Source organism: Lutzomyia longipalpis, chromosome 1 (assembly GCF_024334085.1).
Source record: "Lutzomyia longipalpis isolate SR_M1_2022 chromosome 1, ASM2433408v1".
In the NCBI taxonomy this organism is placed as follows: Eukaryota; Metazoa; Arthropoda; class Insecta; order Diptera; family Psychodidae; genus Lutzomyia; species Lutzomyia longipalpis.
In genome coordinates, this window is record NC_074707.1 from 36,037,440 (window position 1) to 36,062,954 (window position 25,515).

At 35.4% G+C, this 25,515-nt stretch overlaps 2 protein-coding genes across 2 annotated transcripts in view; one reads left to right on the plus strand and one right to left on the minus strand.

The window, feature by feature from the left end:
- The window catches only part of LOC129787038 (FERM domain-containing protein 8), a 57,602-nt gene extending 43,568 nt beyond the window's left edge, over positions 1 to 14,034 (plus strand). The window contains exons 3-11 of the mRNA XM_055822332.1: positions 326 to 492; positions 1,997 to 2,177; positions 2,368 to 2,533; positions 2,982 to 3,143; positions 6,951 to 7,139; positions 7,410 to 7,539; positions 7,647 to 7,745; positions 10,763 to 10,922; positions 11,688 to 14,034. Coding sequence (XP_055678307.1) covers positions 326 to 492; positions 1,997 to 2,177; positions 2,368 to 2,533; positions 2,982 to 3,143; positions 6,951 to 7,139; positions 7,410 to 7,539; positions 7,647 to 7,745; positions 10,763 to 10,922; positions 11,688 to 11,815 — 1,382 coding nt within the window. The 3' untranslated portion in view covers positions 11,816 to 14,034. The remainder of the gene's footprint in view (positions 1 to 325; positions 493 to 1,996; positions 2,178 to 2,367; positions 2,534 to 2,981; positions 3,144 to 6,950; positions 7,140 to 7,409; positions 7,540 to 7,646; positions 7,746 to 10,762; positions 10,923 to 11,687) is intronic.
- Positions 14,034 to 25,515, minus strand: part of LOC129790148 (coiled-coil domain-containing protein lobo) — a 101,237-nt gene continuing 89,755 nt past the window's right edge. Inside the window, exons 2-7 of the mRNA XM_055827521.1 lie at positions 18,247 to 18,422; positions 16,265 to 17,276; positions 15,940 to 16,143; positions 14,680 to 14,901; positions 14,375 to 14,581; positions 14,034 to 14,281 (exon numbers count right to left, since the gene is read on the minus strand). Coding sequence (XP_055683496.1) covers positions 14,036 to 14,281; positions 14,375 to 14,581; positions 14,680 to 14,901; positions 15,940 to 16,143; positions 16,265 to 17,276; positions 18,247 to 18,422 — 2,067 coding nt within the window. The 3' untranslated portion in view covers positions 14,034 to 14,035. The remainder of the gene's footprint in view (positions 14,282 to 14,374; positions 14,582 to 14,679; positions 14,902 to 15,939; positions 16,144 to 16,264; positions 17,277 to 18,246; positions 18,423 to 25,515) is intronic.

Consider the following 25,515-nt stretch of genomic DNA (forward strand, 5'->3'; position numbering starts at 1 on the left):
GGGTTAGATTTACGAGACAATTCCGATCTGCAAATTGGCCGCTCACTTCCTGCTGTGACTACGCTCCTTGGTATTTTCCCTGGGAATGGGGATATATTGCTCAGATTCCCTCCTTAGCATAGGAATCCTTCCTCAGTTAAACTTTGAATTTTGCCAGGGGGAATTTATTGCAACGATACGGAATGTCTCCGGTAAAATGTGAAATACCCCCCAATATATGGACATGGACACGTTCTCTGAACTCCTCTTGAGGGAGAAAATTGTCATGCATCCCGGATGCAGTTTAACCGAAATACTAATTCATGTTCTCTTCCTTCCGTTTCAGGGCCAAGTACAAGTACAAATTACCAATCTCAAGCCGCCAATACTAGTTCAGAAATGCAACAATCAGCGTGTTTAGCGAATAACTACGGGAGCTCAGGCACAACGTCTATGAATTATGCATCAACAGGTGTTTCGTCATCAGCATCAATTCCCAGACCTCTGCAGCATGTAAGTTTCAATCCATTTTGCAGCCCCACACCCAAAACACACCCCTCCCGAAACAAAACTTTACAATAATCTTAATTGCACTTGGTAGACAAATGTTATTGTGGAATTCCTTCTTGGAGAACTTTCCACACATTTAGCCCAAATATCAACTAAAATGTCGACTGCAGTAAGTTATTGCAAAGCGTGGTACTTGCCACATATAAGGACCCAACTCTCATATGGAAGTGAAACCTAATTTCTAACTACATTTTCCTGCTGAATGCCATAAATACATTTTAGGTGCTTCAACTTGGAGGAATTTTGAATGGCACTCGGGTGCCAATGCTCGTTAATGAAAATTCTCTCTTTGAGAAGAATGTATATAAATTGCTATGGAGATATATATATTTTCATATAGGGTGATGTCGATGACCATATAAAATCTACTGAACTTATTTGAAAAGTGCTTGAACTAGAAAAGCAAATAAATAAAATAAATAACATATTAAACTTGTGCTATTTCCTACTCTTGCTGCAACGAAAATAAATCTGTTAAAATTTTTTGAAAGGATGTTTTTCTATTTTTCCAGCAATTATTTTATTAGAGCTTTGCAAATTTATTTTGTGTATAAAAAAGGAAAAATTCAAATCAAATTTTGAGTATGAGAAAAATTTTATATTGAATAAATTGATAGGAGTCACTTTTATTCGAGTTGAAATATATGTAATGTTTCAAAAATATATAGCAGACAAAACTAATCTTGAATAGAGGGCCAAAAAAACATTGAAGAAAAGTCAGATTTTCCACAAAAGCCAACCGGAAAATATTTGAAAAAAAAAAAGTTTCTTGAAAACCACACCTCTCTGTGATTTATTTTCCCACCAAATACATGCAACAAATGCGTTCATGTTTCAATTTCTACCTTAATCTTTTCGCTATCCGTATGAAACATGGAAATATTACTCAATCAAAGAAAATTATCTCTCTATAAATTTTTTAGAAGTGTATACAGTCCTTTTAATTCCAGGAAGCTTTTCATCATAATCATTTTTTCATAAAATCATAATTCCTCCTAGTATTTATTTTAAAAACATTTTACATAAAAAAAGGATAATGTTTTTTTTACATATAAATATAGTTCTTCACTCCCATTTCCGGGTAATCTTTTAATCAGGAAAATAAATTTATTTTGTCCCCAAAAGTGCATAATATAAAAGCACTAAAAGATTTTTTATTCATGTTAAATTTCCTCGTGTGATAATCGGTTTATCTCCGTAGTGAAATGAAAATGGATTCAGCTGTGTTTGTCCATTTGGGAGAAATTACGTTTTTGCCGCGTGTATAGTTCATCGTTAATTTTGAAACACTTAATCCAATAACTACTTGCAATTGAGCATTTAATTAAAAGCATGCACATGGAATGAGGGTGTGTATGTGTGTTGGGTGCTGCAGGGAAGAATAAACAAAATGCGGACCATGGGTATGAATATTAATTAATTTGCAACATTCCCCACTGATTGGCAGGTTATACCGACTTGTGTGTATTTGATGTCCCGCATTGCTGTCCACATGGAGATTGAGGGTACGGCTCAGTGCCCATCACAGGTGATGCTGGCAGCGGCGTTAGGCTGTGAGGAGTTGGGTATAGCCAATAAATTGCTTGCGCAGAGTATCTTTGGTCTGTGGATGACGAGCTCACTTCTAGGTATATAAAATCTACAACAATCAATTTTTATTGCTTTTCTCCACCCACACATTGGGCGATTGAATTTTATCCCAAACTCAAATATTTTAGTTTTCCCTCGCTATGGCTATTTTTCCATTTTGTGCGGGGGAGAAGATTAAAGTTTCCATCATAAGAGAATTTGTGTTTTTTTTTGTCTTTGATCACACAGAAATCCAATTGAAGCCCCATCATCGACCGTATGCTGTGAGGGTAGCGTGGTCCAAATTGCTGGAGAGGCACAGTCATGGGAATGAAATAGAACGCAAATATGACGAACCAATGATCACCCTAAGGAGGAATGTGTTTTTCTCGAAAAAGGATGAAGAGAAAATTAAGTAAGTGCTCCCTCTCACACATACTGTGGGTCAATTGAAGTGAAATTTTACATTCTTCAGCAAATATTTTTTTTTTTAATTAATTAAGAGTTTTTAAACTTTCGGCCAATATTTTGTAACATTTTCCTCTTTACTTCTTGTAAAGAAGATTTATTTTCGTGAGCTTTTCAAGTGAAATTTGAGTTTTTTTAAAGCTTCAAATGGCCCACCCAGTATTTATGTTTAATATCAAATGTCTGGCTCCCTCATCCGTGTGGTTGGATCAGGAGACAAAATACATTTAATCTCGCGTACGCATAGGGGAGCCGCAGGCTATGTGAAGCCTAATGATAAATAGGGGAGTGTCTGAAAAATTGCACGCATACGGATAAATAAAACACGACACCACTCATGGCAAATGGCACCGGAAATAAATATTCACTCGGTCGATTTATTTATCATCACACAGAGACCCGAGAATTTTGGAGCTGCTCTACGAGGAGGCGAGGCACAACGTACTGATGGGGCGCTACATCATGGAACCGGCACACTCCATCATGCTGGGCGGAATTCAGGCTCGCGTCGAGTTGGGCCCCTACAATTCGCACACTCACACAATCGGCTTTTTTAGGTAAAATACTCTTTTTATCTCACCTTGACCATCCTCCTCCATCGAGCTTCCGCCCATTCACCATTCCCTTGCACACCTGGTCCTGATTAATGCGCCTCTATGCTTGAAATGGAAGCCTATGTTGCGGAGTACTTTGTGCCACACACGACCCATGCCGCAGCAAATCCTCATGTTTTTCCCTCACAGATCCCGTGTAATACAGCCATGTTTTATTCATTGCAATTCCCTTTGACTCACTACACCATAAAAATACACATAATCCACTTTCTCTCTCTCTCTCCCATCCACCCCGGATGCTTCAATGCCATTTCCATTAGCCACGTCGCATAAGTCAACCGCAACGGAGTCTCGCTAACTCTTTTGAATATTATTTTTTTGTCCCACATACCCCTTTTGAGCTTTTCAGAAAAGCCATAATATAGGTATACCAAACATGCATATAGTGCCAATCCATCTATTTTACTGCATAAGCTTTCAAAGTCCCATAAAAGTGGGGCGACCGGGTATGCCATAAAAAATCCCCAGGATATCAAAATTAATATTCTCAAATGATTAGCAATAAAAGTTAGGAAGGCAAACGACCCCCATGGGAAAAGCATCAAACTTTTGGGCGATATATGGTTTTGCAAAATTATTTTTATGCATCTTTAAAGTGGTGAAAAGTTCCCCCGCGCGCGAATTTTAGTGGTTTGAAATGGGATTTAAAAGAGGGGGGAATTAAGGAAGTTTTAATGGCATTGTGCCTTTTTTATGGGGGACTTTTCAGTTCATTGTTAAACAATTTTTAAATAAGGTGCTTTCACGCAGACTGCCGCGGATTTTTAAAGAGTTTCCAAAGATCTGTGAACCTTTGGTTTTAAAAGATTTTCGGAAGATTTAATCAGGAAAATTTAGATTTTTTAAGGTTTTCAATTAATTGACATTTTAATGGTTCCGAATCAATTAATAATGTAAGAATAATGAACAATTTTCCTTAAATCAGACGATGAATCGATTAATTTTTTTTGTTAAATTCATTTTGGGATTGTTATACATATTCTAAAATTAAATTCTCTTAATGCAAAATTCCTTTAAATAGATTAAAACTTTTATTCAGAAACTAAAATGATTAAACGATCAGTCAGATTCTTTGCAGACGTTTTAAACTTTTCATGTTTCAAATAAATAATTGAAGCTTCTAATAAAATTACTCTCGTAGATTTGTGAAAAAGTTTTACCATTCAATTTTGTCTTAAAACTCGAAAACAAATTTCAATTGAGGTTTAGAAAGTACATTCTAAATGACTTGAGAAACACCAACAGAATAAATTGCTTTGGTATTAAAAACTTTCTGATTGAATATCCCGGTGAATCTGAATGCACATCGCCGTGTTTACGTGTCCTGAAGAATTTTATGTGAGTGCCATTGGAGCAATGGAAGAACTTGAATGCCCCAAAGGTGAGGCATCTTGTGGGAAAATGTTGGGAAAGGGTTTTTTTTCTTTCAGGGTACACCTTCCAGGTCATTGCGGGTGAAATTTCTTTGGATTGCATCGAATTTTCCTCATGAATCTACACCGAAAGCTCCCACCCCTGCAAACGTTGTCCTTCATTCACCCAAAGTGACAATTAGGTTTTTTTATCCCACACTCCGTGTGCTGGATCTCATCAAGTGGAAGAGTGTTTTTTCACGTGAGAACCCTCATGTGGAAAGTGTGTCAATTGTATTCAATTCACCACCCACACAGATCCTCTCACGTGGAGTGTGTGGAATTTTTCCCATGCGCTCAGCTCACCCACCCTTTTTTCCCTTTTTTACCTCCTCCCCCAACATACATACATACACAGTGGCACTGACACCGAGGATTTCAATGATGATGGAAATATTTGTCATCGTCTCACCTGAATGTATGAAGTATGCCTGGGAGATTTTAACAGTGGCAGAATGATGCGCTCATCTATCATAATTCGATGTGAACGGATGTGGTGGTGGGTGACCCTGTTAGGGTGGTGTGGTGTGAGGCGGTGGGTGGGATGTCTGCAATTGAGGAAGCTCCTGTCATCCATCTCCCAAGCTTGCACACAAGCAGCTTATCATTCTTCCCTCATTTAGTCCCTGTCACACATCCTTCCAACCCACCTCCGCCTCCACTTCCTGTGCGCGCTGAAAACTTCAGGTGTCACCAAAATGGTTCTAATAAAGAACTCATCTCACATCGTAACTTCATCAAGAGAAGGGTGTGTGGCGCCAAAGAAATATTGGTGCAATTGAATGAAGGTGAAAAAGGATGTAAAATGCTGTGAGAGCTTCCCGCCCCTTTTTTAGCTTCTTTTAGCCTCTTTCGCGCCGAGCTCAGCCATCGTCAATTTGTGGTTTTGCTAACTTTTAAAGTGGGTGTGGGTGCCAAAATTGAATATATTGCAGGGAACGTTACTTTGTGTGTACGCAGCGTAAAGTACCTTAAAGTGATTCACAACTTTTACTCACATCGCTTTCATTCCATTCTTCTGCCATGTAGTCTGTGACTTGAGAAATTGCATTTCCTTCTCTTTTACCTAACAACATGTACGTACCATACACCTTTGAACCCCACCCAATGTGCATTTCTTTTCGCTATGTATACGAAAGTAAACTTTACAGTCGCCTTGGAGCTTTTATTCTTTCCCTTTTTATACCCCCTTTTTTCCTGCAAAAAGCTCCTCACATCTGCGTGACATTTATATATTGAGGTTTTTTGAGTTCAATTAAGTTGTGGGAGCTTGGGAATGGATTTTGTGGAATTTGTATCCCTTCTCCCCATCTCTTTCACTGCACCAGGTAATTGCCTTTTGCAATCGTGGTCCATTTACAGTGAGTGTGTCTTCCCGTCCGGGAAATTCAGAAACCATACAAATCCTGGGGACATTGCACGGAGATCCTGCCACAGACATTCTCGAGTTTTAAACTTTCAAATCCATTCTCATTCTGTCTGCGGTCTCTACTCTAAGCCTTTCTTATCGGTATCCACCTCTCTTCTGTACATTTGTGGAGGGAAGAACTCACTTGCACTCCAGCATGGATACCCTGAAGTAGTCTCTCACATAGAAATGCCGCAGCATAGAGCTCCATTTATCAATTAATCTAACTATGATTGCACCAACTTTACAATAAAACACACAAAGGGAAAAGTCACGAGAAAATTCTCGGCTCTACCACAAACAATTTTCATACCACAGGTCATCATATTTGCTCTCATTCAACCCCCTTCGTCCTTCTTATATACAGCCCTTGTGCGCTTTGACCGCAAATTATTTCTATATCTGCAGAGAATTCTTGGTATTGTTGGGTACTCACACTCTCTTGCAAGCTCTCATGCTTTTGCTATCTGGATTTATCGACATAAATCATAATTAAATTTACTAAAAGCACTGCAAGAGGCACAAGACAAGTGCTTTGTGGTTTAGTATCAAATCATATTCCTTTTAACATAGAATAATCTTAAGATGTTGTGGGACACAGAAGGGAATTTATAGCTATTCGCATTGCTTTACGTTTTATTAATTAATACATCAACATTACATATAGACATTCCCCCTTAAGGTTTTTTTGTGAAAATTCCATTGAAAAGTTAATTGAATGTACAATAAAGGAATTTATTAAATCGCCTGCAAATTGACAAATTTTTCTCAATTGTTTTCTCTCCAATAAAATTCCACTTTCCAATTTTATTTTGTGTGTCCAAGGAAAATATTTCAATTACCCCCCAAAAGTTGGTTTGAAAATGTGGGGTGACGAATTTTTCACAGAACTATTTCCTCAATGAAGTTTTCTCTCTCAATTTTTTTCAGAGAAAATCAATCACGCTTTCTACCACCGCACGTTGCAAAGAGTTCGAGTTGGTCATGGCTTCCGGTCAGTAGAAAAACATCCGCCGAAGTTAGACTTCTCGAGCAATTTAAACGTGTACCAACAACCGCCACAACTAGAAAATTAATGAGGAAGTATCTAGAATTCTGCTGGGCACTTCCATTCTATGGGTGAGTTATTTCTTTCACTCTCTCTCTCTATTTATTTATGATGGAAAAAGAAGCCTCCGAGGCCTCTGTTTTTGCAATATGTGTGCATGTATGTGCCAATGAGATGGGAAATCGATGGGAAATTGATGGGAAATGCAATTGATTTTTCATCCCATTTCACTTTCGGCACGCCAAATTGTTAATTCTTCTGTTGGTGTTCATTTCTCTCGGATCATTTGATGCAATTTCCAATAAAAAAAATTGTTTTCTGTTTCCTCCTCTGCCCTCCAGTGCTGCCTTTTTCCACGGCCAAGTGGAACAACCAGTTCGAGGTCTTATGAGTTTAGTTCATCAAAAAGATATCTCCGTATTGATAGCAATTAACGAGAAAGGTGTCTTTGTCATCGATCACGTTGAGAGCGTAAGTTACCTGCTTAAAACTTTTCTTTTTTCATTCCATTAATACCAGCAACTTTATAAATGATTTTTTTTTTCATTTTTGTATCATTTTCTTCTTCTCTTTAACAGACTTTAATACTGGGATTGAGATACGAAGAATTGTCATGGGACTTTGCGAAGCCAAGTTCTGCTGATGATCCAGAGTGCATGCCTTGCATTTTTATTCAGGTAAAAAGATATTATTGCATTTCTCCCCCGAAAAACTTCTTTTATTTACTTTGCTACATAAGATATATAGCCGCACGTTCCTTGTGCTTCGTTTTTTTTTCTATTACAACGTGCAGGCGGCATGAAGTGCCTTAAATTAAAGAAAAGTGCAAGGTGGGCAAATTGAAATGCAATCAATTGTGCTCATTTTTCTCCATTCATCGAATTTGTTTTCACTTCGTTTGCGGATCATTTGTCAATTTTCTCGAAAAAAATCTATTAGAAAATTAATTTTTGGAGTGTTTTTTATAGCAATAAAATAATAAGATTTTATGTTTCAAATAAAGCTTAATAAAAAGTTTCAATTAAAGTTAACTGCCTAATTATTTTTTTTAATTAAAAATGTTATCTCATTGAAAATATTGGCATGATAAGTACAAAATAATGAATAGACAGAATTTTTTTAATATTTAATTAACCCAGATATGTCCTTTGTATTCTGGCTATGTATAGGGGAACGTGGCCCAATTCGGACCCCCTAAATTCTGTTTCAGAAGGATTGAAAAAAGTCATATTAAAATGAATTAAATCTTTCCAAGTTTGGTACCATTGGAAAGGTCATTTAATAGGCTAACTTTGTTCTATAGATGCAAACCTTCTAACTCTTACCTGTTCTGAGTAATAATGGAATTAAAAAAAGTTGCTAAAATTGCACTTTTTCACCACGGTGTTCTAATTGCGACCCCCCGAGTGTTCCAATTGCAACCCCCTGTTTTTGCCGTAATTTGTTGGTTTTTCACTAGTAGATCACTTTTATCACTACTATAAATAGGAAAACTGCCATGAAATACATGGAAAAGCCGGAAAATCAAGAATTTATTTTCAATTTTCCCCACATTTGTTTTGACATTTCGCCCTTGAGGTGACTACACGGAATTTCACACACACAGACAATCGCGCACTCACTGACGTAATTCCCAGATAATCCACAAAAATTCTTCTGACGAATGCGTAAATTACACTAACTGCACTCCCCTTTGGCTGTAGGAACATTTTCACTGCGAAAAAACTTTCAAGAAACGTGAAAAAATATTGATTTTCCCGAAATCAAAACACAGCGCGGTCTGTGTGAGAAAGACACTTCTACACTACTACACGCACGCGCGACAGCTTTACCGTGGTGAGTGGTGGAAATAGACGGTCCGAATTGGAACATTTTGGGGGTCGCAATTAGACCATTCTGCATGTATAACATTTTCACTTAATTATTTAATATACCTAAAATCTTTCAAAAAATTGTAAATCAAGTAATAAACTAGACCCTCTAAGCTACAGAAATGCGGCATAATATGAGACATAATAGTGGGAAAAAAACTCATATCAACTTAGTTTCTAAAATCAGAAAATGTCGGCCAAGTGCTGAAAATGAATTTTGATTTTTAATTCGTCCTGTTGTGTACCAAATTAATTTATTTTAGGCGCTAACATTACCTTACTATAATATCTTCATAATGTAGTGAAACTAATTTTATAATATTTCGTCATTTACGAGAAAAAGGTGCGGTCGCAATTGGGCGGCGGTCCGAATTGGGCCACGTTCCCCTAATAATTACGTGTGGCATTGCACTGCGTCCAATACATAAACAATGCATAAAAACATTTAATTTCCACAAAATTTCAGTTTTTGAGCCTCCTCTACATAAAATATCCGAACAATTGCTTTGTGAGTTGGATATTATGAATTGATAATGATTTAATCAGAATTCATTAAAGTTAAAAAAAAGTCCTGATCATATGCTGATAAAATAAATAAAAAAAGATCAAAAATAAAACTTTTTAATCAGAATTGAAAGGATTAAAACAGGGATTAAATAAAAAGGAGTTAATGCATGGCTATATGAGCTGTAATCACCTCATTCGATAAAAAAATCGAGATATAAATTATCTTGCAGAGAATTCAAATAGAATTTTAAAAAAATAGTAATTTAATCTCTTTCACTGGCACTGCTCAAAGCATCAAAATACTTTTCTGAGCCAAAAAATGTTATATCTTAAGAGTGTCAAAATACACAGTAGTGACGTCATTTATTGCATTTTTGAACAAATATTTTTCAATTTAAGTTAAACTGATTATTTTAAACTGATTCATGTGAAAAAAAAATTGGCTATTTCTAAATCTTATTCGGTTCTCTACGCATTCAGCGTGTCCTGATTATATTTATTTGAATGAGGTTATATGACCTAACCGATGAATGAACTCCTTTAGTGAAAATTCGATGGATAGACAGATATGGATAGTCAGTTTATATATTTCTCTTTCCAATCCAAATAATTAACTAAAATGTTGGTAAACGATTAAAAATAAATAAAAACTTTTTATATGCTTTTTATGCGCTCTCTAAACAGTCCAAAATAGCAAAATGAACTAATACAGAACAAAGGACAAACTCGGTTAACTAAAAATAGCAGATTATTTACATTTTGGAGAAACAATTAAAGCAATCAACGTGTTAATTAAAACACTCCGCAACTTTTCACTTCAATTACCCCATATAGTGTTGTGGATATGCAATCAGAAGGACTTTTGGCACTATTGGCAAATAATTTCTGCAATATGCCGCCACTAATTCCCATGATTTATCAGCCATGAATTTTTCTTTTTTCTATCCCGTGCGCTTTCAAAGCTCTCTCTCTCGCTTTCTCTTTTCCTCGATAAATTTGCTATAATTGCTCACAGCACATGCGAGGGTGATTGCTAATAAGTGTTCAATGATGCATTTAGTTGGATGAAAATGCTCTTGCAAATTGCTGTGGGCTGCGGAGAGATAATTGCGTGTTTTAAATTAATTTCCTTTGTGCTCTCCATTTGGCTTCACATTCCCCATCAGTGAAAGAGCCCTTTCCGCCCCCCGTATAGTGTCCATGAGTTGTGTGTTGGGGGTCCTAATTCAATAAACCATAATACCCGTGTTTGCTTTTAACTTTCTATCGTTTCTCATCTTTTTTTTCTCTCTCTGTTTTACGTTCAACCCATGTAGTTCGAAGCTGTGGAAAATGGTATTCCTGTGACAAAGCTGATGCAAATTTTCTCGAAACAAGCCGGTATGATGGATGCCTTAATTGCTCATTTTGCTGAACAAATGAGACGCCGACGAGATGGTAGTGATGGACAACCGCCCGACAATGGTGTTCACGATGGTTTGTAACTTTTAAAAATTATCTTGTATAAAAAGAAAGGAAATTTCACAGGATAAAATGCAATGATCCCCATGGAGGGTGCTGCAGAAAAGTTAGATGGTGCAATGTGATGGGAGAGGAAAAGGGATAATTGCAAGGACAAACTTTGCAACTTTTTCCTTGTAAAAGTTTAGGTGAATAAAGGACTTTGCAAATTGCTTCAAAATTATCCTAATTTCTAATATATCCCATCTCTTCTAATCTCCTTAGGTGATTTTATTTTTATTACATTTTCAACCCATTTCAGTGAAAAACGAAAAAGTTTTTCTCATTTAAATCATACTTAAGCTGAAAAGTTCTAATCCAGCCATTTTTCTTTGTGGCTTTCAGAGGTGGATTAACAAAAATATATAAGCAAACCTACAATACAAGAAAATTTCCATAAATATTTTTGGTGTTGTTTTTTATGCAAATATTTTCTTTGGCGGAATCTGAAGTTTTCTGAGAGAATTTAATTTTTTGTTATATTGGTAAAAAAAATGGGGGTGTATGACCCTTTATTAAATTAACAAAAAACCACCCACGGAATTCCAATGAAACCACCACCGAAGCACTGTTGCTTCAACCCCTCCGCCTGAGTGAATCTCAACCCGACGCAAAGTTTTATCTCATTGCTCTAAATTGAACTTTCGGGCAAATCTTAAATAAATTTCTCTTAATTAAATTGTTTTTTTGAGACATATTAATTCGTTGAACTCGCCCTTCTCTTGTCTTTCTCATCCACAGAACCAAACCCAATTCAAAACAGCGGCAATGGAGTTCTTAGCAACAAATTATCTCGATTAACTCTCGCCACTTTCGACGACGAGGGGCGCTGCATTGGACAAATGGGATCCCTATCTATAAGCTACTAACATTTAATATGGATTACAATGATATTCCAAGGTATATAATGAAATCTTTACCAATTACTTAATAAAGAAAAATTACATAATGAATGAGAAAGAAAAAGAAAAAATCGTGCTGCAGGAAAAGACACATTGATGAAATCTAAGAAAAAAAACTGAGATTGAAGGATTGAAAACGACAAAAAATCCTTCAAACCAAAAATTCTTAATTAACCGAGAATGGCAGAAAGTGAAAAAAAAGAAAGAAAAAAATGGAATCATATTAGTTATGCATAAACTTACAAATTTGTAAATAAACTATAATCAACTTTAAAAAAATATACAATTATCAAGATATTTTGTTTTAGTCGACATGATAATAAAATTGTAATTGATTAATAAAAAAATCGTAATGAGATCGTACATTGAATATAAAATAAAGAAAAAGTCGAAAAGAAAATTTTGAAATGAAAGAAAAAACCCAGCAATTATGTAAAAAGTCAGCCCAAAGTCACATCACCCAGAGACATAGAAAATAGAGAAAATATTTAAAAAATGAGAAGAAGAAAAACACTTTTATACCATTTTATCATGAGTCTCTTAAACCAAAAGGAAAATAATAAAAAAAAAAAAGTATATAAATTTTGACGGAAATGTGTAATGAAAGAAAATATCGGATGGAAAATGTTTTCGAGGAGATAAATATGGTGAATTAAATATCTGCGCGTGCAATAAAAAGAGTTTCACAGGTAATTTTTCAGAATTTATTTAATAATTCAAATTGAGAAAAATACAAAAATACAGAGGAGAAATAAAATTTCAACACGAAGAGAAATCATTATTTGATTGTATTTAATTGAAATTGATGAAATTATTATTGCAACTGTTGTGTGAAAGGGTGTACCAAATAAAGTGCAAAGTTTAAATAATTCTATTGGATTCTAAAAGCTTTTTGGACCAACATCGTGAATTATTTCTTATTTTTCAAATTGAGGAATAGCAAATATCGCAAATTTTTAATTTTATAGTTGCTGAAAAAGTTAATACAATTTGCAACTATTAAGTATACTTGAAAAAGAAAGATTTTCAAACTGATGGAACTCAAGAGTTAAAAATGCTTCTTCACAAAACCTTTTTTTTAATAAAATGGTATTAGATTTTTTCTAATTACTATAATTTTCCATCAAAATAAATTTGAAAAGAAGAATTCTTCATTTCTCTAAAAAAAAACTTATTTTTTTTATAAATAAATATTTAAATAGTGCGCTTTACATGGAACACGCTTTATTATAAAAAATATATTTTAAACTTATTGGCAAAAATTATTGAATTTTCAAAAGAACCAGAACCAATATGAATTAACTTAGAAGTACCTACTTATTTATATAAAAAAAATAATTCGTTATTAATGAAAAAAATTTGGTAATAAAAAAAACTGAATGTTGTTATTGAATAAAAAAAATAAATTTGTAAATTACTGCAAGGTTTGTATAATTAGGTGAATAAAAAAGAAAAAAAAACGATTTTTATTTCTCTAAGATGGACTTCAAAAACAAAATGAGGATTTCAAGAAACGAAAACGAGCATCAAGATAATAAATCAATGTCTTCTAAACAAATTATAGTCTCTTTGTAATTTACTTATGACGATGGAGAGAGGTATTTTGTCATTAAATGGACTTATATATTCACCAATTTATCAGGAAAATTTTAAAAGTGAAAAAAAAGCTACATACACACCAAAAAGTGTTGCAGATAAACCCATTTTCTAATTGAGCCACAACTTTTCACCACACACACTCTCTCTGTATCTCACACCACAAAAATCACACATCCTTTTTCATTCCAAAACAAAGGCAAAAAAAAAACAAAATGAGAGTAAAAAATTAGAGAATGAACTTTGAAATGAGTTAAGCAAGTTAATTATAATAGAAAGTGAATGAAATCCGTAAAACGTGGTTTAAATTAAATGTATAATGGAACGTGGTAATGAATTCAGAAGAAAAAAAAAGAAGTAACACTCACACACAGTAAAGCGAATAAGAAATTATTAAAAGAAGATGAAAAAAAAAGAAAAATACAGCATTGTATTATTTCCGATTAAATACACTTATGGATTAAATGAAAAAAAAAAACTTATACATAAAAAGGAAAAAAAAAACTAATGCATATACAATATTATGTAATTGAGAAATCAAGATATTTTAAAAAAGACAAAATAAATTTTCCAATAAAAATCATAAAGAAGTTAGTTTGTCTTCAAGTACTGCGAACGAAAGTCCTGGTCGAGGCGTTTATCTTGCAGCAAAGCGTCACGGACTTGCTGATATTTTTCCTGAGATTCCTGTCGAAGACTCTGCATGCGACTGCGGATTACCTTTCGATGGCGTTTAATGCTCTCACCTTCCTTGACAATTTTGGCAAAGTCCTTTTCGTCGAAACGATCCTGGAAGCGCGTGACAAAATCCCTCAAAGACTTGGTTTCGTTGTCCAACTAAAATTAAGGGATTTTTTTTAAAGAAATCTTGGAAAAGTCTAAAGAAGAAAATATATCTTGAAGCGATTAAATTGTAATCCATTTCCACACCTCCTCATATCGATTCTGCAATTCCACAAGAAGGTCCTCAAAGTGTTTCCTTTTGTCAGCCAAGCATGAATTGAAGGCCGCCATGGATGACTCAAAGGTTGGTCGTGTAATACCCTTTGCATCTGATTGAATACCCACAATGTAGGGTGCTAGGAAATCAGGACAATCCTTCTGTGCCAATTCCTCTCGCATTCGCATCATCTCATACTGAGAGCATCGCGTGTGTGTGGAGCAGAAAGTAGATTTTGTGGCAAAAGGGTTTAAAAAAGAAAAACTTCCACAATTTACCGAACACTCTCACTCACCCTCTCAAGTCGCAATCGTCTGGCTTCATCATTTCTCAGTGGATCAAAGATGCTGATTTTGAGTGCTGGCTTCAATATCTCCTTCCGCCGCAATTCCTCCAGACCCTTCAGCTCTGTGCAACGCTGTATGAAGGATTTAATGGCATCCTCCTCGGCCTTTAGTTGCTCCAACAGCATGAGATATAGCTCCACCGCTGTCGGAGCTGAGCTTGTTATATTTGACTGCAAAAATTGCATTGAAATTGCAAGTTCAAAAGCCCCGAAAAAAAGCTCTATCTCTTCATATGTACACATATTTTATGTTTTGATCAAAAGAACGATTTGTCGTCTTTGGGATAAAAGCGAATGAATATCCGATGTATGAAGAAGAAAATATATAAATTGTATGCAATTCAAATCGCTTTTCACATTGAGTTTACTTTTAGAATGATGAGATAGTCAATCATTTGATGTGATTTTCTTTTTGATTCATGATAAATTGACGAGCTTGAGTTTTGGAGTGTGGAAGAAAGGATAAATCAAAGACAATTTTCTGATAGTTTTTGCAATTTTTTTTTAAACTGTTCTAAATGGATGGAATAGATTGAAAGGATTGGAATAGTCGTTCAATGACTATGAAATTCAATGTAGTTCACACAACCCAGACCAACCCAGGTGTCTCAAGTTCTTATGTGGGAATTTCGCCTAACATTGTTTGAAAATTAAACGACTAAAAAATATTCAAAAAAAAAATTCAAAATATTTTTTACAACATTTTCGATAAAATCTGGTAAAATAGTTAAATTCAACAATATAGACCAACCGGATAAACTTTTTCGACTTTATCATGTAATTTATTAGTTACACAGGTACATAAATATCACTATCCCATCAGTTAATGTTGCAAAAATTAAATAAATCTTGTCGGTAAAATTGCCAAAAATCAGAAATTCTTACGAATGTTAAAAAATTAAATTTTTACAAGAAATGTTCTTTTAGTTTTGGTTTGCTAAGAAATGTCTGTGTTTTAAGTTTTTTTTTTTAACCAAAAAGGGGAAAGGAGGCTCACGAAGCTTTGATTATTTTTAATAATTTGTTATCTATGAGTATACGTTTCAACATATTTCCATTCGGTTTTCTCTAATTTTTAATGTAAGTTGTATTAATTTTTAGAAATTAAATTTTTAATTTCGTTAATTTTTTTTGCCATCAATAAAATGCAACAGAAAGCTTTTGATTTATCAATGAAATTAGCTTATTTTTATCAAAATAAAAACTTACTTGATATCCTTTGGTGCTTTCTACATCAAATAAAACTTCCTCTTGGTAGTTTGGTTTTGTGGGCTTAATAAACTCCCTCGTGCTAGCTGTGATGCAATTCTTTTCGTAGTGAAAGCGAATTGTTATGCGATTTTCTGCTATACGAAATTTTCTCGTTGCAATATCATCGAGAGCTTCCTTCTTGTCGTTGCGTTTAAATCTTTCCTCAATGCACTGCGTGAGAACCGCGAGAACAGATGGGTGCGCATGTTAGCTTTTCGAATGCGAATTGTGTATGCACCATGAGCTGTGTTATGGCTCTTGGTCACCAGATGACGTAACTTACCACAATTTGAGCTTCATCTGGCTGTTTGAAGTTGCAACCGGAAGTTACGGTGAATTCTCGAAATTGCAGGAAGTCATCGCGATCTGCGTAAAATTCGCGAATGTGGGTGGAATCAATTTCCAATCGAGTTAGGGAATCCATGCGAAAGGCATGATAAAATTCGTAAGTTCTGTCGATGGATTTCTCATCCAATGGCTTAGAGATAAATCGAAGATAATCCGGGCGGCCACGAATAAAGAACTCCTCGGACACACCTGTCTCATGGAGAATTTTAATCATCTCCAAGAAATCCTTTCTATTCGCAAACCACTGCCATTGCTGCTTCTCACCCCCATAGTCGAGTGTTTCGTACGTTGTGAGTCTCCGCACGAGCCCACTCTCCTGCCTATATGGGGAGAATCTCTCATAAATGACCCTCTTATATTTGATGCTCTTCTCTGCGGCGGGGAAACGTTGCTCAAAGGCCTCCAGTTCAATTTTCAATTGATTCACCCACGATATTGGCATGTCCAAGTGTCTCTCGGCCATCGATGCCCCTGCCCGCAATTGACCATCATCCGGGTCATCCATCAAAAAGTGCTCCCAGTCATTCGGATCTGCCAAATCCCATCGCATTGTTTCCTCTGCAATTGCTTCCTGCCGCTGGCGATTGACATAGTAATTGTATTGATTCCACACGGACTCGATGCCAAAGTACATGCCACCCGGCTCACTCACACGGAAACCCGTTGAGGGCTCAACGAAGAACACCTGGCCCGTGGTGCGCTCTCGAATTGCCACCCACGCGTGGACGCGTCGACCGGAAAATTCATCATCAGGCAATTTCTCCAGCTCCGCAATTCGACAACGTTCCTCCACGCGTTGTTTTTCCTCCTCAGCCGCTTTCCGTGATGCTGCCATTTCATCCATGTGAACTAAAAATTGACTACGAAGGTCCACAGGAGGACGTAGTTGGTACTTTTGTTTTTTCTCTGAATCCTCATTTGATTTTTCGTCCTTTTCATCGGGAATCCTGTAAAGAAGTATTTTTAAAAGATTTTTATTTGAATTTATCACAGATTCATTCAATTTATTTTTCAAAGAAAAACTTCAGTCAGTTCAAGATTTTCATTTATCTGTTAAATGGAAGAAAATATTTTTTTCAAATATATTTTTTTCTGAGCTCTTTGAAATTCAAGTAAAGGAGTTTAGTCAATTTGATGTTCTTTTTCAATTACAATTTTCTAAATAAATTTCTGAAAATAAAAACTTTTATTCATAATACAAAAATGAGAAGATTTTTCCGTTTATTTCCTTAATAAAATATATATAAAAAGATTTGAAGTTATTAAAATAAAAAAATAAATAATAAATAAAATAATGTTTGAAAATAAGAAATTTTAATGCTTATTTACAAAAACTTAAAAGATTTTCTTTTCTATTAACGATTTTTCTCATTCTATTTGAATTTAAATAGTTTTATACAACTCATTATTCTGCCTGAGTTTCGATCTTTATAGGACTTTCATCAGGCCCTACAGCAAAAGATTATTTTATTTTAATTTTAAAATTCTGCAATCATATCCTCCATTCAATAAAATTATTAATTTCTAATAAACAAAATTTAAAAAATTCTTTAAAATATTTTATTTGGTAGTAAAACAATTTATTTTAAAGTAATTTCCAACAAACCTCAAACTCATAGTTAATTCCTTAATTTTATTAAAGATTCAAATGCCAATTTATTTAACTCTAGCTTCCCATTTTGACTATGATTACAATCAATGTTTAGCCCAAAGGATATGAGAGTGGTACTAGCGCAGTATAATACAGCAATCTCTCCTCTAAATGTAATTCCATACAATTGGCCATCCAAATGTTTGCTATAAACATTCAATTTGAGCACCATTATTTTGAATGAACGATTTGGGAGCAACAGATTGCGTTTTCCTAAACTGAATTTCATTGCAATTTGCTTTGGCTTTTGATGAAACAAACCTTACCATGGGCAGGGGACTCGCGTTTGGTTGTTTGTGGTTACTTCTCGGGATGCATAGCCCGAAACGACAAATGACCCAAATCCCGAGCCGAGAAGGAGACTACATAGCAGGGTGGCCATCTCAAAGGAATTCCCTCGACGGCGCCTCAGCAGGGTATCCGGAGAGATGAGGCGCTCAGGCTGAAAGACAATGCATATCGAACCCATTGATTAATCATCTTCTCCCGCGGGCAAGTTCTATACATTATAGTTTCTCAATTTGATTCTCCAATATATAGGTATATGTATACACATATAGCTTCTCTATGTCCTGCATGACTGAACTTCCGGAAGCCAGCATGGATTTAGATGAAGCTGCTGAGGAGAAATCCTTGAAATGCAAATTCCTCTGGGAGTGTGTGATGTGATTATGGGCGGAGGGTAACTCCTAAAGCCACCAGGAGTAGCGTGATTACCATTAAAATTGGGCCTCTGTGCATGCCTGTGATTTTGCTCCCAATGAATTTTATATCTAAAACATGATGCATTTTCCCTCATCACTCCTCATTCCACATTTGCCCCATTGTCGCCACAATAGATGGAAATCCGTTGGAAATTAATAATTTATTTGTTGCACAATTGTTACACATTTTGTACGTAAAATTTTGTTTAATTGTAATTCAAATATTTGACGCACCGTCGTTCAGTGAAATGTATAACCGAGTTAACTTTCTTTCGCCGTTGAGTGCAAAATACCACGGAGAGATGTTTTCTTTTCACCGCACACGGTGAATGTATTTATGACTCAGACTATACCGTCTTCCCTCGAAAAACATCCCTCTAACGCAGCGAAAGTTAGCTTAGGGGAATGGGGCATTGTAATGAAATTGATACGCTATTGATAAAAATTAAAATATTCTCATTGAAAAATGTTTTCATTGAAAAAGGTTCTTTTTTCTCTTGAGAATGGCTCAATCATGGCAATAATAGAAGGATTGGTGGAAAGTTTTTTCTCTCTTAGAATACAAACATATTTTTTACTAAAGAAAGATCGAGAATTTATTTCGTGTTTGGTATAAAATTATAAATGTTCCTTACAGCTTGCATCATCGTGGACAAAAGTTAATCGGATGGATTTAAGACAGCAGTGCAGTGGTTCTATTTTTCAAGCATTTTTCTACTAGCTTTCGGTATTAATCAAAAGATTCAGGAGCTTTTGAAATATGTCAAAAGGAGTTTATTCAATTTATGCCTTATAACATATTTGAGAAATATTAATGAGAATCTTGAAGATTATTCTCTTAATTTAAGACAATTTGAGCAAAGAATGTATTAGCCACGCCCATATTGTAACTGTATGTTTTTCGTAGGTTTATAGAGCATATGCATCAAAGTTTTATTTGTCAATTCATTCTAATTTTTTGCTCTGTTATTTGCCCATGAATTTTAATTAGCTAATTTTCTTTCCAGTTCATTCAATTTCTGATAGCTTTTCAAAATGCAAAAAAAAATCTGTTTAGCCCTAATCTTTGATTTAATTTAATAATATAAATTAAAAATATTTTAACTAAATATTTCTCTTGAAGCAATAATCTGAAGAATGTCTTAAGAAAGAAAAGTCGAATTTTCTAGAAAAAATAACTTATTTCGAAGATGTATATTAAGTAAATTAAAATCATATTTATATGAGATTTGGTCCTTCAGTGTGCTGACAATGTAGACCATAAAAATTGGATAAAAAATGGGTGGTTAATTTATATGTAGTACATGCAAATCAGTCTCAATTTCACCCTTGTTAGTTATGAAAACTTTATAAATCTTTTCGGCTCTCTCTCTGTCTGTAGCCCCTCAAGTTGACTTGACTACTTGACAAACTTCATGTTAGCAACAATGCTATTTATGCTGTATAGCAGTGATGGAAAGAAAATCCTTGTAACTTTTCTGTTGTGTGCATCAATTGGGTATCCTGCCTCCCCAAGCTGATGTGGGGGAGGTTGGCCAGGATAGTGTGTCGTTTGGCAAGTCGATGGGATTTTGTAACAAGTTATTCCCATTTTGGTGAATGAAATACAGCTCCACATTCATGGTGGTGTGCCGTACATCTGGGGATGGTGGTTAGCAGCATAGCACACGTGCTAAGTCGTCAAAATGAATATAGCAGTGCCACACATCATCCGAGGCAGAATCAACTGGTGTCTCTATTTCATTTGCATAAAAATAAACAACAAATCTCTCTCAGTTCCCCCATTCCACATTGTAACGTCGAGCTATGTAAAAGGGAAAAGCGATGCTATACACACTAAAATGCTTTACACCACGAGGGTTATACTGCTCTTTTACATAGCACATCACGCATGAGTGCTGGCTGGAGGGAAAGCTCCACGCTGTGTGGCACCAACACACGCCTAGCCACGGAGGGGAGCACCACCAGCGAAGCCCCACGAAAGCCCTACGAGAGCGCCATGTGCTACCCGCCGAGCTTTTAGCGCGTGGTGTGCTTTTGGCAGAAAAGCATTCGATGGGGGGTGGCGCCGGGTGTGCGCGTACACGAACCCCACACCCACTTATCAGGCCCACCAGTGTTTGGCTGCCAGTTAAGCGGAATTAATTGTGTAGAGCTTTTGTCTGTTCTGTGTTGTATTAAATTTTCAACTCGGCGGAGTAAGTTAATTTTTCGGCATAGCGACTTTATTATTATAAGCACTTCTGTGTACCCTCTAATATACAGGATGGTTCATGATTGTTTTTGCATTTTCTTTTCTTCTTTTCTCCTACTTCTTCAGACAGTTTTGCTTTCCTTCTTTAATGAAGGGAGCATCAGAGATTATTCTTGCAACATGTACTACGAGATGAAGAATGTTAGATTTATTTGTTTGTTTTCTCCAACAATTTAGACTCTTTTTAAGGAGTTTATTTCCATAATTCATTAAGGAGGTAATGATTCAAGAATATTTAGCCTTTAATCTATATTATTCAGTGTAAATAATACTTAAATATTTTAATCCAATATTAAAAAAATAAAAATAAAAAAAAATCCAATTATAAGAATTATTTCTTTTTAATTTATATGGCAAGATCATCTAACATAAGACATGATTTTTACAATTTTTCTGAAAGGAGTTTATTCATTTTTGATCGGGTCTCACTCGATAATTTCATTCGAAAAAAATTTTTTTTTAAGTATTTTAATGTTTTCCTTGAATATTTTCAAATGAATCATAATACAAACAATTGTGAATAGTCTCCTTTCAAAAATTACAGATATACTAACATTGAGAGCCGTTTAGTTAATTTTTATTTGAACAATTAATTGCTTTCTAGCTATTATTTCTTTCAAATAATTGAGATTTTCTTAAAATATAAATTCTTGGCTCTTAAACAAAAGGAAAAAAAAACTTCTTTCTCGATATTTTCAACCTATATAATATTCATAAAGTAGGTCATCGTTCCTCCCTTGTAATAAATTTGTTAAAATTTCCATTAAAGCAGCACGTGTGTTTTGTTAAAATTGTGTTGCGGTGCATTTCTGTAAAATAAATGATCCCTCCCCACGGTACTGACGTTGGGAACGCAATAATCTCTGGGATATATCTTGGAATGTCTGTTGCTTCATTTGCGTGCTGCGGCAGAATTAAGGTGAGGAGTGAAAGCAAATGCGTGTCAATATCTATTTCCGCACATTGAATTTTTTCACCCCACATCCCATTTTGTGTGTGAGCCGCGCAGAGAACCCCCGATATGTGCGAATCTCACGACAATACAACCCGCGATCGTGGGAAATAATCCCGCTGCATTTTAGGTTCTCCAATGTCGATGTAAAACCATCATGCAGCAGCTCTGCACTTTTTCTCGTCCGATGAGGGTAACAGCGCGCGAAAGGTATATATGGCATCGAATACGCTACTCAATCCGCTACACAAGGCTCCCACCGGATGGCGGTGAAAAATGAGCCGCGACCCATTGGCAGGAAGTGGATTGATGAAGCCGTTCAATAGCGATGAAATTTTCTCCAATTGATTCAACCCCGGCGCACATTTTGGGCGCGTATACACACAGCAAAAAGAGATTATCCCGTGATGGGGAAAAATTCTTTTGGAAATAAACCCCACAAGCGCGCTATGTTGTCAAACCCTTGTCTAACTCGTTAGTTACATCTTCGTTCCCTATATACATATATATGTGTAATACGGTGAGGAAGGGGTGCGGATGGTACTTTGCGGCCTCGCACACACATCGTCAAACATATTTGCTTGCCACACATTTCCAACATCACTGTTTTCTTTTTCTCTTTTCACTTTTTTGCTGCTCACTCTTCATCACTCTTTGTTAGCTGTTGAGAGAGCACTCCATGGAATTGGCAAAAATATATGGGACGATTTCTCTTTAAAGCGACCAGCAGCATTTTCAAAGGGGGAAAGGATATCGTCGTGACATTGTTTGATATATTTTATTAAAATTCATGACAAATTCGCTGAAGCATTTAGCATGAAAATTCTATTGATCTACGACTATAAAAAGAATTGAATTTCTTAAGAAAATCATCTTAAAAAACAATTAAGAATGCTCTGAAGATTTATGAATTTTCTTCATTGAGGTATTCTTTAAATAATTTCTGAATTCAACGGAATAATTTCGTTGTAATTAAATATCACGAATTACTGTGAAGTATGAAGAAAGGTTTTTAGTAATATTTATTTTTAAATTTAAATTTTGCTATTGAAAAACTTTTCGTTTTTAGTCATCTATTCGATGTGGAATCAGCAATTTAAATTAATTTGTGGGGCTAAATGATTTGAAAGAGTGTGTAATTTCAATTTTATCAAAAATTCTTTAAATTGGAAAAACTTTTTAGCGCCAAAATCTTCATTAAAAAATGGTCATTACATAACTAACAAACCATTAAGAATTTTAAATAAAATAAAAAGATAATTGAGGTAAAGCTTAATGCGCAAATTTTTTTAATGTTCAAAAAAATATATTTTTCTTCTCTAATGATTTTTTTGAATTTCATTTTTTCTTTTTTTTTATTTTGCAAAATCAAACAAAGTTCTAACTGCTAGCGCATAAATTCTATGTCGAAAAATTTCCTCATGAAAAAGCTCCAAATACATAGCTTTTGGAAGCTCTTTTGCCAACTAAGCGCAACCCCATTTAGAGAGTTTAGACAATGAATTTAAATTCTCTCAAAATAAAGTGTTTATATAGATTAGAAAGCAACGAACGATCAATTTTAGAAGCTAAAAAGATAAAATAAGGCCATTGGTTGACAACATAGAGAACGCTGTTTAATGGAATAAAGGCACTTGGGAGTCATTTGCACTTAATTTTCCGTTACATTTAGTCCACCATGACCTACCCAATCTTCGGCTGAATCTCACATAGCTGGAGGTTCGTTGAGTGGCTCTATGGGTGCGAAATGAGTTCCCCGGTTTAGCATGCATAAATACACATATTGTGTGCCTCTAGGGCAGATTGCAACCTCTCATCCAGCGGCAGGACCCAGCCGCAGTAGCTACATATGGGATAGCATCAGCAAACAGTGACGAGGCACTAATTCGGTTCTTTTTTTTTCTTTACTATCCCTCAGCCACCACAGAGAAAGTTGCATTCCCACAAAATTCTGCTGGCATCCGTGGGACCTCTTGTGATGTCCCGCTAGGGTTTTTTTGTTTTCATTTCTTATTCTATGTTGTGGCAAAAGGAAACTGGTCCATCACACCCTGAGAAATGCGATAATGATATGCGAAAACTATTTATTTTATCCACACATCACATGAAAGTCTTCGGAAAATCTTTTCTTTTTCCCCAACCGCACACACTATTCCCTGAATAAACTGGTCCGAGGGATAATGCATTCTAAATCTTTATTAATTTCCTTCCTCGCAAGATGACACATGCGATTTAGCGACACCCCAATTTGGGTTGTGAGGGGTGATCGGAGAAAACGGAGCGGGCGACCTGGAAAAAAAATCCCCGGGGCGCGTCATGGATGAATAATTGCCGTCCATGGGCTGACGAATTGTATGTGTGGCTCGGGTGTGTTTGTGCACCACCAAAAATGCGTGACGATGGCCAGGACAATTCCAGGTAAGAGAAATGAATAGGCTCCGGAGCGCACGAAGAACCAATCATCCCCCAAACCCCGATATCGGTCGTCGCCACGAAACTGGACGCAAAGGTGCTCAATCTTCCCTTCACAACTCACACACAGGCGTGTTTTTGGCAAAGAATGGTATTTTTCCACGAACTCAGGGTAAGATACATATCTATGTATGTACATTACATATATATTGGTTCTGACTGATATATACAAATAATTTAGCGAGCGAAGAGTCCCACATACGCTACGAAATAATTTGTTTTGACCTATATAAGCGAAAATTTGCCAAATATCGTTTGATTGTCTCTTTAACTGATTTTGTTAGATTTTAATAAAAAAAATGAAAGATACATAAGAGTTTTTTTTTAAATAAATTTTTACATGGCAATAAAAGAATATTTTGACGACTTTTACGTTAAAAGTCAATGAAACAAAAATAAAAGATTTTTATGTTGAATGTTGCCTTTAATTATTATTTTTAATTTAATGTAAAATACTATATAAACAATCCATTTTGTATAATACAGTCAATTAATCTAGATAAATATTAATTTTATCTCTAAATTGAATATTTTAAAAAGTTTGGATGGATTTGAAGAAAAAGAAAAATTTTAAGAGAAAAACCGTTGATTCTAAGTTAGCTTTTCCATGAAAATCCTCGATATATTAATTTCACAAATTCTCACAATCAGTGCAAAAACTTATCTATTCGCAGTTCAGTCCAGCTTGGTAGTTTCTTAGTCTCAATAGTTTAGTGTCTTAATATTAGTCAACCCCTAATTTTATTTTATATATACTTCCCCACCCTTAGAGACTAATGATCCGAGATCCATGAGTAGATAACAAGATTTGCAATTTGATTTTCTTTATCGAGGCTGAGAGGGGTTGTATCAACCCTTGTTGGAATTATATTCACAATCCCTTTACACATTAGCCTGGTGCATTCAGGAGAGAGCCTCCTCATTTGGGGAGACAAAATCCACCTTTAACTGAAAGGTAAATCACGGAGGAATTGGTGAAAGTTGCCATGCTTAAATCATTTCCTCGCCGTTTCCCAGATAAATTCCCGCTGCTGGAGGGGGTTTCTCCGCTCTAATGCAATTTGTCATTCTGCACTGAGCATGCAATCTTTTCAATCTGCACCGAACTCTCCCAGCACAAAGGCATCCCATGGTGTATTCATGGCTCTTCCCG